The sequence below is a fragment of the Mobula birostris genome, chromosome 18, assembly GCF_030028105.1.
Source record: "Mobula birostris isolate sMobBir1 chromosome 18, sMobBir1.hap1, whole genome shotgun sequence".
NCBI classification, from domain to species: Eukaryota; Metazoa; Chordata; class Chondrichthyes; order Myliobatiformes; family Myliobatidae; genus Mobula; species Mobula birostris.
Window position 1 is genome coordinate 65,371,449 of NC_092387.1, and position 19,441 is coordinate 65,390,889.

General features: G+C 43.5%; 1 protein-coding gene across 1 annotated transcript in view; it reads left to right on the forward strand.

The window, feature by feature from the left end:
* Positions 1–7,641: 7,641 nt before the first annotated feature.
* The window catches only part of zcchc24 (zinc finger, CCHC domain containing 24), a 234,693-nt gene continuing 222,893 nt past the window's right edge, over positions 7,642–19,441 (forward strand). Inside the window, exons 1-2 of the mRNA XM_072282842.1 lie at positions 7,642–8,107; positions 16,255–16,455. Coding sequence (XP_072138943.1) covers positions 7,877–8,107; positions 16,255–16,455 — 432 coding nt within the window. The 5' untranslated portion in view covers positions 7,642–7,876. The remainder of the gene's footprint in view (positions 8,108–16,254; positions 16,456–19,441) is intronic.

Genomic DNA, 19,441 nt, shown 5'->3' on the forward strand with positions numbered 1-19,441 from the left:
TACAAAGAATATAAGTTACAGAGTCCTTGAAAGTGTCCATTGGTTGTGGAATCAGCTCAGAGTTGATGTCAGTGAAACTATCCATGTTGGTTCAGGAGCCTGATGGTTGAAGAGTAATTACTGCTCCTGAACCTGGTGGTGTCAATCTCACCCTCAAATAGAGTAAATGAAGACAACTCATGTCACAGCTGGATATCAAACTGAAACTTTTGTCATCCTAATGCGATATTCACACTTCCAGCACGGTTGGCGCAATTGCAATTGTTACCCTGTGGTGTCAACGCACCAACAGAACAGTACATATTTAGATTGTAACTCTTATTAACAGTGAGCACCACCACACAATGCATGAGCTGAACTACACATATGGTCATGTACAATACAATGGGATTAGGAATTGTGGATTTTTTAAGATACTAATTGTAGCATTTTGAGATTGTACTTACACAACATTATAGATCGGGTGCTGTTGTGAAGTGGTCTAATCAAAGTGCAAACTAATTCTGTGGTAAGAGTCGAGATAGAAGGAGACATCTTGTAATTTATTACAGAGGCACAGAACCTAGATTTTCAAGGCACTAACCTCAGCAGTGGTGGGGTGGAGATATGCCTCTACCAAAGGAGGTGTAAGGCACTCCTTCCTTCCACTAGCATGCAGGTCACCCTTGGGCAAGATGTAGCATCCACTTAGACCCCTTAACTATCAAGTTCAAGTTTATTGTAATCTGACTGTACATATATACAACCAAAGAAAACAACATTCCTCTGGACCACAGCGTACCCACAAACTATATATCATACACAGCATATAAAACAAAATATTACCACAAATAAATTAATAAAATATAATTCAAAATGCATGTGAAGTGTGGCACAGGTAAATAGAAAACAGTTCTTCTCCAGCCCTTTACCTTTCAAACCCATCTGGCTTCACCTATCACCTTCCAGCTAGCTCCCCTACCTTTTTATTCTGGCCTCTTCCCCCTTCCTTCTCAGTCCTAATGAAGGGTCTTGGCCCGAACATCGACCGTTTATTCATTTCCATAGATATTCCCTGATCTGCTAAGTTCTCCCAGCATTTTGCTTGTGCTGCAGTAGACAGCTGGGTGTCCTAGTGTCGAGACATTGGTGGTGGCAGGGTATTCATTATTCTCACAGCCTGAGGGAAGAGCTGTTACCTAGCCTTGATGCTCCTGTACCTCCTTCCTGATGGTGGTGGGTGAAAGAGACTGTGGGATGGAAGGTAGAGATCCTCAACAATGCCTCGGAACCTTTTGGATACAATTCCCCTCTAATGATGCTGTGTGGTCTGTAAAATTCGTCCAGCAGTTTCATTGTTGCTACCCTTAAATAACGAAAGTTTGGAAATATCCCAGTTAATATCAACTGATCCTATGCTAGTCAACCAAGAGGTGACAATAGCTGTTAACAATTCAGAGGATGGAATCAGTTACAACTGGTGACGTGGTAAAAGTCCTTTGATACATATCAATATCAGTCTATTTGAATTGTGTTCTGATTTGGTTTTGCAGTGAGAACACACATTGCAATAATGTACCTTCGGTGGCTACTTTATTAGGTGCACCTGCTCCTTAATGCAAATATCTAATCAGTCAATTATGTGGCAGAAACTCAAATGTATGAAAGCATGCAGACACGGTCAAGAGGGTGAGTGTTGTTCAGATGAAACATTGGCATGGAGAAGAAATGTGATCTAAGTGACTTTAACCATGAAATGGTTGTTGGTGCCAGAGGGATAGTTTGAGTATCTCAGAAACTGCTGATCTTCTGGGATTTTCACGCACAACAGCCTCCGAGTCTAGGGTTTACAGAGAATAGTGCAAGAGAGCAAAAAGAAAACAGCCAGTGAGCGGCAGTCCTGTGGGCAAAGCACCTTATTAATGAGGAAGGTCAGAGGCCAGACGAGTTCAAGCCGGCAGGAGGGCAACAGTAACTCAGATAACCACGCGTTACAACGGTGGCGTGCAGAAGAGCATCTCTGAACACAAGACATCGAACCTTGAAGTGGACAGCAGCAGCAGACCACAAATATATACTTAGCGGCCACTTTATTAGGTACAGGAGGCACCTAATAAAGTGGCTAGAGCGTGTGCATTACAATAATGTATGTTTCTGTATATCTGGATCAAATAAAAAATACTGCACACACAACATTGCCATTGGCTACTGATTTTCAGTGAAATACGAGTGGCGAAGCTTCAACGTCTTATAGTAAATAGAGACACAATATAAGAAAAACAACGCAATACTCGTTACCCTAAAGATTGGCTCCTAAAATATCATACTTCGGGAACTATAAAATTGCCACGCTACCTGTAGAATAGTCTAACAGTTATCGAATGTATAAAAGGTCGCGAACCTGAAGCGAGTAAGTGAGATTAATAGGAACTAACGCTCTGGTTATCGTGGATGTGGGAGGCGACAGACCCGTTCCTGAACTCGTACCAATGCATAACTCGAGCTGGCTTAATGTTAACCCATTATTCTGAAAATATTCCCTCGGCGTCAATGAAGGATTGTATTGTTTCTAAATGTAAATAGTTGATTGGGGTTGTTTCAAAGGTTTCACACAAATACCGTACAGGATTGAACTAATCTGCAGAGTTGTAAATTTAGTCAGCTCCATCATGGGCACTAGCCTCCGTAGTATCGAGGTCATCTTCAAGGAGCGGTGTCTCAGAAAGGCGGTGTCCATCTCTAAGGATGTGTATAGCCCAGGACTCGCCCGCTTTTCATTACTACCATCAGGAAGGAGGTACAGAAGCCTGAAGTCACACACTCAGCGATTCAGGAACAGCTATTTCTACTCTGCTATCCGATTTCTGAATGGACGTTGAACCCTTGGACACTACCTCACTACTTTTTATTTCCATTATTTGCATTACTTACTTAATTTAACTATTATATATATTTACAATAATTCATATTTTCCTCTCTATCATGTAACACATTGTACTGATGCCGCAAAGTTAGCAAATTTCACGATATATGCTGGTGATTTTCAAACCTGATTCTGATAACTTAATACTTAGAATGCGGCAGCACAGGAGAGTAGATTCCAGCTGGGCGTGTATGCGATACAGTACACCTGCCTTGAGTTGACTATGAAGTCCGACCACTTAGCCACGCTTGACGCACACAATACACAAATAACATAGAGGGGTAAGTCGAAATGGAGTATATACCCTTCTCTGCCCTTCAATATGGCCCAATCCTCCTTTCACTCTTCTTGAATTCAGCCTAGAATCCGAATTAGGTTTATCATCGCCAAAATATGTCGAGAAGTTTTACAGCAGTTCTCTGGGCGAAAACACCTTGTTAATGAGAGGGGTGAGGGGAGAATGGCCAGACTGGTTCAAGCTGACAGGAAGGAGACAGTAACTCAAATAACCACGCGTTACCACGATGGTGTGCAGAAGAGCGTTTGTGTACGTACATCACGCCGAACTTTAACATGCATGGACTACAGCAGGCCAAAACCACGAACTTTAGGAGGTACCTAATAAAGCAGTCACTGAGTGTACGTACTTCCATGATAAATTTACTTTGAACTTTGATCTTCATAGCTATGTAGAAAGCATATTTTAAAGTTATGTGTCGTTCGGCTCCCTGAGCACAGAGCAGCTTGTGGTTAAAAAAACAGCGTGCCCACAGCTGAAGAACGTGCGAAATTCCACACGGCTGACCCAGGATGCCCGTTAACTACTCTTAACGAACGCGACATCTTAGCAGCACCAACGCGCATGAGCAATTTTTAGTGAAACGTTGGACTGGACTCAATGTTACACACGTAAAAAATCTGAAGTGCTTACTTCGTTTAGGAATCAGATTAGTTTGTGTACGTGAAGCGCGTGAACTCATTCAAAATAAGAACGGTGAAAGTTCACATTAAAACTGTCCCTTGTCACCCATCACCGTGGAACTGACCGCCTGAAATACACACCCTTCAGAACATTACACCCGCGGTATAATTTTTTTTAAATTATGTATCAAAATATACTTTAGTCATAATTTTAAAAAGTACGAGAGTAAACCGTGCAATACCCTTTGAAAGGCCTAGATAGTGTGGAAGTGGAGAGGGTGTTTCCTTTAGTGAGGAAGTCTAAGACCAGGGGGCACAGCCACGGTTTTCGAGGGGCGTCCCTTTAGAACAGAGATGAGGAAGAATTTCTTTAGCCAGACGGTGGTGAATCTGTGGAATTTATGGCTACAGACGGCTGTGGAGGCCAAGTCATTCTGAGTACTTAAAGCGGAGTTTGAATCGGAATCAGGTTTAATACCACCGGTTTAATACAGGTCGTGAAACTGTAGTCTTTGCGGCAGCAATACAATACATTACATAATATCAGGGAGAAGGCAACCGTGAATTACAGTAAGTGTATATATATTAAACAAGTAGTGCACAAATAAAAATAAAAAGCAGTGAGGCAGTGTCGAAGGGTTCAATGTCCATTTAGAATCGGACGGCAGGGGGATGAAGCTGTTCCTGAATCGTTGAGTGTCTCTCTTCAAGTGATAGGTTCTTGATTAGTTAGGGCGTCAAAGGCAGGAGAGTGGGGTTGAGAGGAAAAGTGTATCAGTCATGATCAAATTGGACTGTGGAAGGACAAACCAAGGTAGAACATGCCAGGTAAATGGTAGGGCACTGACGAGTGCAGTAGAACAGAGGGATCTGGGAATACAGATACAAAATTCCCTAAAAGTGTCGTCACAGGTATATAGGGCCGTAAAGAGAGCTTTTGGTACATTGGCCTTTATAAATCAAAGTATTGAGTATAAGAGTTGGAAGTTATGGTGAGGTTGTATAAGGCATTGGTGAGGCCGAATCTGGAGTATTGTGTTCAGTTTTGGTCACCAAATTACAGGAAGGATATAAATAAGGTTGAAAGAGTGCAGAGAAGGTTTACAAGGATGTTGCCAGGACTTGAGAAACTCAGTTACAGAGAAAGGTTGAATAGGTGAGGACTTTATTCCCTGGAGCGTAGAAGAATGAGGGGAGATTTGATAGAGGTATATAAAATTATGATGGGTATAGATAGAGTGAATGCAAGCAGCCTTTTTCCACTGAGGCAAGGGGAGAAAAAAACCAGAGGACATGGGTTAAGGGTGAGGGGGGGGGAAGTTTAAAGGGAACATTGGGGGGAGGCTTCTTCACACAGAGAGTGGTGGGACTGTGGAATGAGCTGCCAGACGAGGTGGTAAATGTGGGCTCACTTTTAACATTTAAGAAAAACTTGGACAGGGACATGGATGGGAGGTATATGGAGGGATATGGTCCAGGTGCAGGTCAGTGGGACTAGGCAGAAAAATGGTTCGGCACAGCTAAGGAGGGCCAAAAGGTCTGTTTCTGTGCTATAATGTTCTATGGTTCTTTGATTAAATGTCGGAGCGGATCTGATTGGCAGAATGGCCTAATTCAGAATCAGGTTTATTATCACCGGCATGTGACGTGAAATTTGTTAAAGTAGCAGTTCAACGCAATACATAATATAAAAAAAACAAATAAAATAATAATAATTACAGTATACGTAAAAGGACCGCTCCGTTGTCTCAAGACCCGCATTCTTGCATTCAGTCAATATTTTCGGTATTATTCTATAACATTCCTTAAAACCAACAGGACTGCTGCCGTTCCTGGGATGGGACACTACTACAGTAACTAAGGGGCTTCTCCCCCAGCCCTGTAGAGATTAGAATGCTTCGCCTTAAGTTATGGTTTCAGGGCGAAAGGAACGGTGTACTGTATTTGAGAGGCGCTTTCCTTGCAGCTCTTTAGCCCTCCCGCTGGCTGCACACCGAGAACTCCCAGTATCACATTGGTGTTTAGACAAGACCACAAGTCATTGGAGCAAAATTAGGCCATTCGGCTCATCGGGTTTGCTCCGACATTCGATCGCGGCTAATTTATTCTCCCTCTCCACCCCATTCTCCTGACTTCTTCCCATAACTTTTCACACCCGTACTAATCGATCACCGTCTTAAATATACCCAATGATTTGGCCTCCACAGCCGTCTCTGACACTTAATTCCACAGATTCACCACCTTCTGAGTGAAGAAATCCCCCTTCACTTCTATTCTTTAGGGACGTCCCTCTATTACACTCTTACACTCCCCACGATAGGGAACATTCTCTCCTTGCCAACTCTATCTAGTCTTTTCAATGTTCGATAAGATCCCCCCCCCAAAAAAAAAACTCCAGCGAGTACAGGCCCAAAGCTATTAAGCGCTCCGAAACGCGAACCCTTTCATTCCCGGGATCATTCTCCGAATCCTCCCCAGTGTCAGCACACCCTTTCTTAGATAAGGAGCCCAAAACTGCTCACAATACTCCAAGTGCTGCAGAGATCAAAACAGTTTTCCTAAAGCAACAATATCAAAAGGCGAAAGGAATGGGACATCGAGAAGTGGTTTCTTTACAGATTTTACGCGCTTCCCCACCGTCTGAACACTGAGAACTCCCAGTCTCATGCCGTGTGTGTTTAGCTAAGAGAAATTTAGCAGTGTCAGGACAGGAATTCGTAAACTCCTGCCTATAGTGAGATCGTGCTCTGAAATTCCACCAGCAGGGACGTCGATTAATCTCTGTCTCTCTAGTCCTCCCTCCCGGGTGTTGGTACAGTACCAAAGTGCTGACACAACCCTCGGTCACCAGTAGCATGCGCGAACTTCACCAAAGTCCGGCTCGCTCCTTCTCGTCCCCTAGAGCACCGCCGCAGAAAACCACACTTCCTCGCAAAGTGATCCCCCGGCGGTAGTTCCTGCTTCAGCCTAAAGGAATTAAACCGCACACTCCGTGGTGACGTTGTAAACACAAAAGTTTCAAGAGCGGCGTCAAAGCTGGTCGGAATGATTCAGGGTGGAGATTTTGCGGGGCGAGTTGAACAAAATGGACATTTAAACTCTTAAAAAGGAGGAGAGACTGTTCTGATGCCACTATCTACACAAGCAATCCGAATTTAAATTGGAAAACCGAACTGATGAGCGGCCTGTATTTAGTTAACACACACAGCAAGGAGGCACACGTGTGTGGGAAGCGAGCAGCCAAATCGTGGCAAAATTAAAGGATTTTGGGATCAGGCTCATTAGGAATCTGAATTAAAAGGGACACACACAAAAATGCTGGAGGAACTCAGCAGGCCAGGCACACGTTGAATTAAAGGGGCTGTGACTTGAATGGCGAATGACTCGAGTTCAAAAATCAGTAACTGCCCCCTGTCGCTCATCCCTGAGTCTCCGTACTAAGAACAAATCCAGATAATTTTTTTTGGAGGGGTGGGGTGTTTCAGAAATGACACAACAGCGCAGTACACCGGGACTGATACACTGCCGCAGGGTCATCTTTCAGAAGTAATGCAATGCCAACTCCCGGTCCAGCTGGGTGGAAAGATCCGGGATACTATTTCAGGGAAAAGCTCTTGATCATTCTGCTTTCAGTAATTCTGAGACCTTGCTTGTCGCTGGGAGCTCTTTTAGCACGACAATGCACGGGCTACCACAACCGCTCCAAAGCAGCTGCGGTTCTCTTTAAGAGAAATCTCAGCACCGTTAGGAACTCCGAAACGCGCCATCTCTTCAGTGAAATGTATCAACGCTGGTGATGCAGTTCCGGGTGCCGGAGCGCAGCTGTGATTGGCTCCTGCGCACCAACTCTACCCCCGAGGGAATAAAGAGCTAGCGGATTAGTTTGAGCCCTTCGCCCAGCGGAGAGACGGGAAGAAAAAGGGGGGGAATTCCCTCAATTGACAAGTTCCCACAACAGAAACACAAAGGGCTCCGTTCGTTTGGGACCTTACACACACATATAGATACATACATACACAGACTCAATCCCTGCAAAGCGAGAGGGGACAAAGGATGAGCCTACTTTCAGCAATCGACACCAGCGCCTCGGTGTACCAGCCAGCCCAGCTCCTGAACTGGGTCTATCTGTCTCTTCAGGACACCCACCAGCCTAGTGCCTTCGATGCCTTCAGGCCCGAGCCGGCGAGCCACCACCAAGATCTCAACTATGCCAAAGCTGCTGATCTGGGGACTTCGCTCTGTTCCAATTATCTCAACAACTTTTCCCAGCTCCACAGGAACGAGGTGCGAGTAAGAGTCAGTGAAAACCCCACCCCTCCCCTTCCGAGCTCTCTGAAACGGCGTGTTTCTCGTTGTTCACTCTCTTAAAACTTCTGGTTAAGTTTCTTAGCGTTTGGACAGTCTCTCTAACGTCCGCCATTAGACTGCATTTCGATATAGTCTAACCGCTGTGACTTTTGACTGTACGAAGCTGTTCGTCTCGCTGTTTTGTCAGTTATAGCCCACTTTCACAATTTCCAAGCCGTTGACTAACTGTATAATCTCTGGCGTAGAGTCTTACCACCAGAATACCGAAGTAGCACATTAGTGTCAACTGTCGTCAGACATTTGAGACGTGCCATAACTCAATTCCACATTTCAAGGTGTATGTGATACCTCCAAAGACTCCTCTCTTGTGCTTGCAGGAGATTCACTCTAATTGACAGCTCGCTAATAATGTTACAATCATTAACCCAACTAGTGAAGAGTCACTGATTTCGGGTTAGGATTCATGGTACTTAATCAGCTGCAAGTAGGGACGGTGTGGGGAGGGGAAGGGAGAGGGGCTGGAGTATTCGCACCCTGTGTATTTCCAAAAGGGGATAAATCAGAGACAGCAGGCCAGTAGGCTGATCAAACAGAGGGGTAAAGGGGGAGATTGCAAACCGAAGGGTGGCCGTTATTTTCAGAGCAGAGATATCTCGTTGCATTAACGCTTGCAAAAATAACGCGACATGTAGGCTCTGGCCATTGCTGTCCGCGCTAGCTGGTAGTCCGGTAGCGGATCTTAAAAGGGCAATGTTTGACGAGGTCAAGCATTTGTTAGCAAAGTACGTAAATATCGTCGTATACAATCTGGAGATTCATTTATTGCGGGCATTTATAGGAAATTCAATGGAATTAATGAAAAACGATACGTAAAGAGTGACAAGCAACCAATGTGCAAAATAAAACAAATAGTGCAAGTAAACAATAATACAGGGAGCGTGAGTTGCAGAGTCCTTGGAAGTGAAAGGTTGTGAAATCAATTGAGAGAAGTGAAGTTATCCACACCGATTCAGGGGTCTGATGGTTGAAAGATAATAAGTGTGCCGGGACCTGAGGCTCCTGTACCTCCTGCCCGATGGTGGGAATGGGACGAGAGCGTGGCCTGGATGGTGGGGTCCTTGATGGATGCTGCTTGCTTGTGGCAACACGCCTTAGATGCGCGCAGTGGTGGGGAGGGATTTTTCTGCGATGGACTAGACTGTATCCATCACTTTCTGTAGACTTTTCCGTTCTTTGGCGGGGGGGGGGGGTGTTAGAACGTTAAAAGGGTCTTCAATAAGTCTTTTCAGATGCCATTCAAAATGCTGACTTCGAAAGATAAGATGATAAACATTTAATTAGCTGTGGTTTTGAAACGAGGCCAAGGCCTGAGAACCACTGTAAAATTGCCCAGTCTGGGAGTGTTGCAGCTGAGGAAATAGTCCTTACAGTGGGGCCATGGGGGTGTGGAGTGTCACCACGAGAGGAGGTGATGATTTGAGGGGGATGATTGAACTGTTGTGAAAGTGTTCCTTGATTTATGAAAGGGATGTGTTGCTTTAAGTGATACTTCACAAAGCCTTTACAATACTTTTGCAGCTAAATTGTTAAGAGTTCATGAGTGCTACTGGAGGAGAATTGTGTGATATTTGTTGTAACAAAATATAGATAAACAAGTTAAAGGAAACAGCACAAAGAGTCACAGAGTCATAGAAAAGTACAGCACAAAAACAGGCCTTTTGGCCCATTTAGTCCATGCCATATCATTTAAACTGATCACTCTGATCAACCTGTACTGGTCTATAACTCTCCATACCCTTACTATCCATGTACCTATCCAAGCTTCTCTTAAATGGTGAAATCAAGCTTGTATGCACCACTTAAGTTGGCAGCTTGATACTCACTCTCACTACCCTCCGAGTGAAGAAGTTTCCCCTCATGTTCCCATTAAACTTCTCACCTTTCACCCTTAACTCGTGACCTCCAATTATAGTACCACCCAACCTCAGTAGAAAAAGCTTTCTTGTATTTTCCCTATCTATACCTCCCATAATGTTGTATACCTCTGTCAAAAACCTCTCAACCTTCCAGGTTCCAAGGAATAAAGTCCTAACCTATTCAACCTTTCCCTATAACTCCAGCCCCGGCAACATCCTTGTAAATTTTCTCTCTTCTCTTTCCACTTTTCTGTAGGTAGGTGAACAAAACCACACAATACTCCAAATTGGGTCTTGCCAACATGTACAACTTTAACATCTTAGCTTATCTCCTGTACTCAGTATTTTGATACAGCTTGGAAATGGCACCTTAGGTGCAACCCATCCATGTCACCCACGATGCCCGTGGAAGGTAGCCTTATTTACCTGCATTTGGCCCATATCCCTCCAAACCTTTCTTATACCTATCCAAATAACTTTTAAATGTTGTTGTTATACCTCCTCCAACAACTTCCTCTTTTAGTTCATTCCACGTATGGACATCCCTCCAGGTGAAAAAGCTGCCCCTCAGATTCCTGTTAAATCTTTCTCCTCTCACTCTGAATCTCTGCCCTCTAGTTCTTGATTCTCTGACCTTGAGGAAAATACTGAGTGCATGAACCTGAAATCTACTCCACCGTTTGACCATGTCTGATTTATTTTCCATCTCAACCCTGGTTCCCCTGCCTTCTCCCTGTAGCTTTTGTCACACATACTAACAAGAATCTTATCAACTTCTGCTCTAAAATGCCCATGGCATTATACTGAACATCTGAAAATCAAAGGTGTTGAGCTGATTGGATTCAGAGGAGGCAGGAATGGGCGAGTGCTTTAATTTCTATTTTTGCTCTACTTATTTAATTTAACTACTTAGTATATATATTTATTGTAATCCACAGTTTTTTCCCTCTATTATTATTTATTGCATTGTACTGCTGCTGCAAAGTCAACAAGTTTCACGGCACGTGCCGGTGATATTAAACCTGATTCTGATTCTGAAGTAGTTGATCACGTAGAGAGGTGGCATCAGAAGACTAGAGGTCAGTAGTCTGGAAAGAACAAGACTTGTTGAATGGTTTTAACTAGTGCCACTGTTCATAACTTCAGTCTACCAATACATATTTATAAATAAACATGTTGATATCACATAATGCACACACAGTGGGGACCTCCTGTACCTAATAAAGTTGACACTGTATGCTTGTGGACCTCTGCTGCTGCTGCCCATCCACTCAAGGGTCAACTTGTGCGTTCAGAGGTGCTCTTCTGCACGCTGTTGTAACACATGGTTATCTGAGTTAATGTTGCCTTCCTGTCAGCTTGAACCAGTCTGGCCATTCTCCTCTGATCTCTCTCATTAACAAGGTGTTTTCATCCACAGAACTGCCACTCACTGGATGCTTTTGTTTCTTGCACCATTCCCCATAAACTCCAGAAACTGTTGGGCTTGAAAATCTCAGGGGACCAGCAGCCTTTGAGATGCTCAAACCACCCCACCTCACACCAAATAATCAGTCTACAGTTAAGGTCACTTAGATCACATTTCTTCCCCATTCCGATGTTTGGTCTGAACAACAACTGAACTTCTGGACCTTGTCTGCATGTTTTTATGTATTGAGTTGCTGCCACATGTTTGCTGAGTAGATATTTGCATTGACAAACAGATGTACCCAATAAGTGACCACTGAGTGTATAGTACGTGTTAGTATTTCAACATGTCTAGATCTGCACGTTTATTAGCATATACATTGCATAATTCAATGTGTTGCTGTTTTATACAGTAGACTCTATTGGGAGTTGGCTCATGTCGTGCCCTTAATGCAGCTAACTATCATCCGATCATCTGCTATTTCACTGAGCAATTGGATACCAGAGTAATGAAACATTCAGTTGTTTGAGAACACGATGGAAGAGTTTAAGCTTGCGCAGACGTGGAGAGATTGTAACATGGCAGCATGGTAGCATAGTGGTTAGCACAACACGTTACAGTACAGGGTTCAATACCCGCTGCTTTCTGTGAGGAGTTCCTACATTCCCCACATGACCACATGGGTTTCCTCCGGGTGCTCCGGTTTCCTGCACAGTCCACAGGCATACCCATTAGACTAATTGGTCGTTGTGAATTGTCCCATGTTTAGACTAGGATGAAAATTGGTGTTTGCTGAGTGGCATGGCTCGAAGGGCCGGATGGGTGTACTCCATGCTGTACCTCAATAAATAAATAAACAGGTTAACGTTTTAGTTTAAAAAGTAGTTCTGCAGTGTGTGATGTTTGATTAGGGAGGAATGGAACTGAATACATTGTTACAGAGGGAGAGATCATGGATTCAATGGGCCGAATGGACTGTTTCTCTGCTTTGCTGGACTGGTGTAAAAGGTGTGAGGAGAGGAAGAGAAAGGGTCTGAAACGATTAGAGGTTCAGTAGTAGTCAACGTGGAGGGCTTGTGCAGAAACCTACTGTATTGGGGAGTATGGAGAAATTTTCCCCCAGTGTGGACAGATTTGCTCAACTTTCCAGCCATCCTGTTTCAGCAATTTTCCAGCAAGCTTCCTAGAGGAATCCATTCAGATTCTTCAAATGGCAATGTCATCTGAAGGAAAATGCTTCCAACTGCAAAAACAGCCATTGCCCTTTTAAGAAAAGTACAAGTTTAATTCAGTGCGTGGCCAGTGAGGCACTGCTTTGGAAGCTGATAACGTCTCCTTTGTGGTTTGGCTGAGACAGAAATCGAACAGGGACTATGAAAGCACTGTGTGAATAGCATTTATGAAGCCTGTTAGGCCATCAGCTTTACTGGGACAGTGGTGTCCTAGCGGCAATGGAGCTTACATGGATGTGCAGCCTGTTTGTATCCCCACTGGGACATTTTAAGATCATGAGACATAATAGCAGAATTAGATCATTTGGCCCATCCAATCTGCTCCACTATTCGATTTATTATCCCTCTCAACCCCATTCTCCTGCCTTTCCCCCATAACCGTCAGGCCTCCATAGTGACTTGGCCTCCACTACCAACTGGCAATGAATTCCACAGATCCACCACCCTGTGTGTAAAGAAGTTCCTCCTTTATCTCTGTTGTAAAGAACTGTCCTTCTATTCTGAGGCTGTGCCATCTGATCCTGGACTCCCCCACTATAGGAGACATCCTTCTGCATCCACTCTATCTCATCATCGTCATTGTGTGCTGTGCCGTGACATGGGTGATCATGGTCTTGACTGTGATTGTTCCTGGCAAATCTTTCTACAGAAGTGCCTCCTCTGGGCAGAGTCTTTACAAGACAGCTGATACCAGCCTTTATCAATACTCTACAGAGACTGCCTGCCTGGTGTCAGTGGTCGCATAACCAGGATTTGTGATGTACGACCGGCCACCACCTGCTCCCACGGCTTCATAGAAACATAGAAAATAGGTGCAGGAGTAGGCCATTCGGCCCTTCGAGCCTGCACCGCCATTTATTATGATCATGGCTGATCATCCAACTCAGAACACCGCCCCAGCCTTCCCTCCATACCCCCTGACCCCCGTAGCCACAAGGGCCATATCTAACTCCCTCTTAAATATAGCCAATGAACTGGCCTCAACTGTTTCCTGTGGGAGAGAATTCCACAGATTCACCACTCTCTGTGTGAAGAAGTTTTTCCTAATCTCCGTCCTAAAAGGCTTCTCCTCTATCCTCAAACTGTGACCCCTCGTTCTGGACTTCCCCAATATCGGGAACAATCTTCCTGCATCTAGCCTGTCCAATCCCTTTAGGATCTTATAGGTTTCAATCAGATCCCCCCTCAATCTTCTAAATTCCAACGAGTACAAGCCCAGTTCATACATTCTTTCTTCATATGAAAGTCCTGCCATCCCAGGAATCAATCTGGTGAACCTTCTCTGTACTCCCTCTATGGCAAGGATGTCTTTCCTCAGATTAGGGGACCAAAACTGCACACAATACTCCAGGTGCGGTCTCACCAAGGCCTTGTACAACTGCAGTAGTACCTCCCTGCTCCTGTACTCAAATCCTCTCGCTATAAATGCCAGCATACCATTCGCCTTTTTCACCGCCTGCTGTACCTTCATGTGACCCTGACTGGGGAGCTAAGCCGGTGTAACACCTTGCCCAAGGGTGACCTGCAGGCTAGCAGAAGGAAAGAGCACTTTACACCTCCTTTGGTAGATATATACAGTATCTCCACCCCACCATCCTCCACTTTATCTAAGCCTTACGATATTCAGTAGGTTTAACCAATTATAAGCAGGAGGAGAAAGGGAGAGGTCATTTTTTTGACTTCTGTTCTAGGAGGGTAAGCTGATTAATTATTGGTTAGCTTGTTATTGTCACATCAGTGAAAAGCTTGTCTTGCATACTGTTCATGCAGATGAAACCTTTACAGAGTGCATTGGGCTAAAAGAGGTTAAAACAAAAACAATACAGTGTAACAACTACAGGGCAAGTGTGCCACAGGTGAACAGTACCGTGTGAGATTATAACGAGGCAGTGAGATGCTTTTGTTCTCCTGGTCAGAGAAGGGGACAAGGAGGGATGAGGTTACTGGATTCTAGGATGGGTTTATGGAATTGTTTGTACAGCAGCACAAAGAAGCACAGCCAGTTGGAAATGTGGAATTAAACCCCTCTCCCCTCTCACCACCAAATCTGATCGACCTGTAGACTCATGCATCCATTCTTGTTGACTCGACCTCATCTTCCCAGATGCAGATGTGGAAAACTTTACCAACAGGATGTCTGTTGTAATTGTGAAAACAGTGAGGGAGTGTCCACCTTTGTCAGCTTGTCCCCTTTGTCACTGATTTAAAATTAGTGTGATCACCAGTTCTTAAGGGGTTGTCCATTGGTGGGTCTTCAGAAGGCTGGATGTGGATCCAGAATCCACATACTCTGATGCAGTGTGAGCACAAGTCTTCTGGACATCACAATTCTGCTCCTTTCGCCACTTGCTGATTGACGTGGGACTTAATAATCAGAGGTGCAAAGGACTTGGGAGTCCAAGGGCAGGATTCACTAAAGGTTGAGTCTGTAGTGGATTTAGATTTAGAAACTTATAGCACAGTAACAGGCTCTCCAGCCCAACAAGCCCACGCTGCACAATTACACCCACGTGACTGATTAACCCGCCAACACATATGTCTTTGGAATGTGGGAGGAAACCAGAGCACCTGGCAGAAACCCAAGCAGTCACAGAGAGTTAGTACAAACTCCTTGCAGGCTGCGATGGCAACTGAACCCCAACTGCTGGGGCTATAATAATGTTACACTAACCACTATGCTACCATGCTGTCCTAAGGCAGGCAAATGCAATGTTAGCATTCAGATTAGAGCACTAGGATATAAAAGCAAGGATGTAATGTGGAAGCTTTACAAGGTGCCGGTTAGACCACACTTGGAGTATTGTAAGCAGTTTTGGGCCTTTATCTATGAAATGATATGCTGGAATGGCAGAGGAGGTTCACAGGAATGATCCTGGGAAAGAATGGTTTAATGAATGAAAAGCATTTGATGGCTCTGAGCCTGTACTCACTGGAGTTTGGAAGAATGAGGGCAATCTCATTGAGACCTATCTGATGTTGAAAGGCCTAGATAGAGTGGACGTTGAGAGGGTGTTTCCTATAGTGGGAGAGTCCATGACCAAAGGGAGCAGCTTCAGAATAGAAAGATGGCTTTTTAGAACAGAAATGAGGAGGAATTTCTTTAGCCAGAGGGTGGTGAATCTATGGAATTCATTGCCATGGACGGCTCTGCGTATATTTAAACTGGAGATTGATCGGTTCTTGATTAGCAAAGGCTACAGGGAGAAGGCAAGAAAATGAGGTTGAGACGAACAATAATTTGGCTGTGACTGAATGGTGAAGCAGACTTGATGGGCTGAATGGCCTAATTCTGCTCCTATATCTTTTGCTCTTATATTTCACATCTTCCTGCTTCACTGGCCTGTTTTGAACAGGGAGAGTGAATTGGTAGTAGAACTATTTATTCCATGTTGGGTCAGATCTTTTTGATTGTGCAATCAAGCAGATATGGTCAGTGTACATTATTGCACACAATGTAGTATCAGCCTTTAGAACTACCCTAAGATCAGTCTAATCCCACCTTGCTACATAGTTTTTCTATCATTATGATCGTGTGTTATGAGTAATTTTTCTTTATCCATTATCCAGCCTATCAGCAGTGGATTGTACAAGAATGCCTCTCCCTATGGTTCATTGAGCAACATCGTGGATGGACTGAGCTCACTGACAGACCACTTCTCGGATCTATCCCTATCGGCTGAACCTCGCAAACCTGGCAAGAGGCCCCCACCCAATTATTTATGCCACCTCTGCTTCAACAAAGGACACTACATCAAGGACTGTCCCCAGGTAAGGCTGGTTCAAATATTGCAAGGACTGAACTGCATCTCAGCTGCTTGTGGTGAGATAGGGTGAATAATTCGGATGATTGGTGAATGTTGTAGCAATGAGTTATGCAGGTGAGTCACTCAAGTGAAAAAATGGCATTAACTCTTTTTTAAAATTTAAAATGGATATTGTGTGTCAGGGGGGTTAAATGACAATTTGCGAGTAAAATATTTTATCTTCAAATATGTGCAAAATACTATTTGAAGTTTTAATGCATACGGCTGTTTGTGTATTAACCCTATAGAGAGCATACAAAATCCGCAGGGATTGTGGAAAGAAATTAATAATTCCCTTTGATTTAATGTCTTGTTAGTTGGTATTATTTGGTGTTTGTGAGCCTTGTGTGGTTGCTGCTTTTTGTCCTGGCTCAATGACATCGTTCTCAGAATCATTTTGGAAAGTTAGTTCTGTTCACATTCGCAACTAATTCACACTATCCGAACTGAATAAACTGCTGCATGTCTGATGTTCCGAGAGACATAGTGAATCAGTATTAGCAAGCTGTGATCTCTACTGCCGAGTCCAGTTAGATTTTCAATTCAATTTGGATCCTCTTGTTTTACGTGACAGGGGCTTGGAGTATTCAATTGTCAACTTTGGTTTAGTTTGTGGATTTTTTAAAAAAATTGGTGTTTGGCAATATCAGACATTAAGAAAATGTCAAGAAATGGTTCAACTTTCAGGTTTTGTAAAGCTTAACTAAATTGATAATGGTATTAACCTTCCTAAGTCCAGCACCCCTACTGGGCCATTGGCCACCGACAGCAGCTTGCCAGCGTCCTCAGTTCCGGGCATTCTTTCACATTGTTTCCAGATGGGGCCATCATCTCATTGTATCCTTCCTCTTCTAGGGATGAGGCCTTTCAAGCTTCTGTTGATGTTTCTGTAGCGCTGCGTTATGGAGTTGCGAGCCCCTGACCCAATCCTCATCCTCTTGTAGCCGGGCTTGGGTCTGTCCATGTCAGAGTAATAATAAGAACAGTTTTCACTTCCATTTAAACTCACCATTGTCTCCTGATCAGCTTTGGCATGTGATTGGTAGGAAAGAGCAAGTGGAATTGGGGCCGATTGTCTTAAAGTTGCAGAATGAATGAAAATGTCAATTTTGTTTGCTTGACATTTATTACTGGTGTGGAGTTTTATTGGTGAAGGAAAACAAGCTTTTCCAAGAATATCTTTTGGATTTTGTTTTTGTTGGTATTAAACTGAGCAGTTTGAGTCCTTTATATTGCTTAGATTGAATTGAATACAGAGCTTTGCTGTTCTCAAACAAAACCATTAACACTGGATGACATTGTTTTTCAAAAATGACGCATCCTCAGAAATTATTTTTGTTTATGATAGATCACTTGAAGCTGAACACAATATAATTTCAGACTATATAGGAATTTGGAAAAACAAGAAATTAACTTTTATTAAATATAATGTGTTTAATTGCATAATGGTGATGACACTTTGCAATAGTTCAATGAAGCTATAAATGTTTTGTTGATGATTTTCATTTGTACTCAGTGTCTGAGGCTTCTCGCTCAGGTGTCCAACGATAATCAGCCAGCATCGATGGATTCCAGTTGCCCTGATACCGTTTCTCCATGACTGTAATGTCCTGTTGAAACCTTTCACCGTGCTCGTAACTGACAGCACCAAGATTTGCAGGGAAGAAGTCTAAATGGGAAAGTAGAAAATGAATCTTTAGCGACATGTTACACTTCATGGGTTTTGTGTGCTTGAAGCATGTTGTCAATCAGCTCCACATAGTTAGATGCTCTGTAGTTGCCAAGAAAATTTTCAGCAACAGCCTTGAATGCTTTCCACGTGATTTTCTCCAGTTCTACTAGAAGTTCCTTAAATTGCCTGCCATTGTTGACCTGTTTGATTTGAGGACCAACAACAATGCCTTCCTTAATCTTGGCATCAGTTATTCTGACTTGATTTATGAATTGAAATAACAAATACAGATGATTTTTTAAAAATGGTGCATGATAGGGAAATTTTGTGATGGTTTTCATGATCAGTTGCCCAAAATCCATAAGATACACCCAAAAGTATTCAGAAAGCAAAATATTTGTTCTCCAGTGCAACAAGGAACACAGAAAGTAGTTAACAGCATACAGGAATGAAATGGGATTTGATTAAGTGAATTGTCGTATGGGGCTGATTCATTGTTGTCTGCTTGTTTGTACAATTCAATACACTTGAACAATGTATATTTTTCAATACAGTTATTATAAGATAACTGAACAAATCCTGGCCTCTTGTGTTGACGTATCTATTCTTATTTTTGCTCCATTTAAGTTTATGTAAATCGATGGCCCTGTAAAGACCTTGTCAGTTTCCGTTATTAGAAAAATTTTTGCATTCTTGGTGGTGTCATTGGTTTGGAAGTTGTCAGAGGAGAGTTGATGGGAAATGCTCAAGCGATGTCTCATTCCGTAGGAAGTAGGCTAGAACCTCAGCTGCCAGAACAATAAAATCCAGATGCCTGTTCCTAATCTGAAACCACTGTCCCTCTGAGTGAGGGACTCTGTTTTCACTTTCTTTTCCTCTCCTTCATTGCTGCTTACCATCAGAGCGGGGATAGGCTGGGAATGTGCGATGTTGAAATCCAACCGGCCAAAAAGGCGGAATGCTCTGAATATGAGAAATGCCCTCAGAGAGAAGTTCAGGACCACTGTAAAAGTCCAGGGAACTGTGGTTTTAATTTTCCGTAGATGTAGAACAGGACGGCTCAGGAACAGGTCCTTCGACGCACAATGTTGTGGCAATCCACTAAGAAGCAAATCAAAACACCCAAACGCTCATCCGTCCTACCTACCCAATGCCCAAATCCCTCCATCTTCCTCATATTAATGTGCCTATCTAACCGTCTCTTAAAAGCTTCTAATGTATTTGCCTTTACCATCATACCAGGCAGTGCTCTCCACTCTCTGAGTACAAAAAACTTACC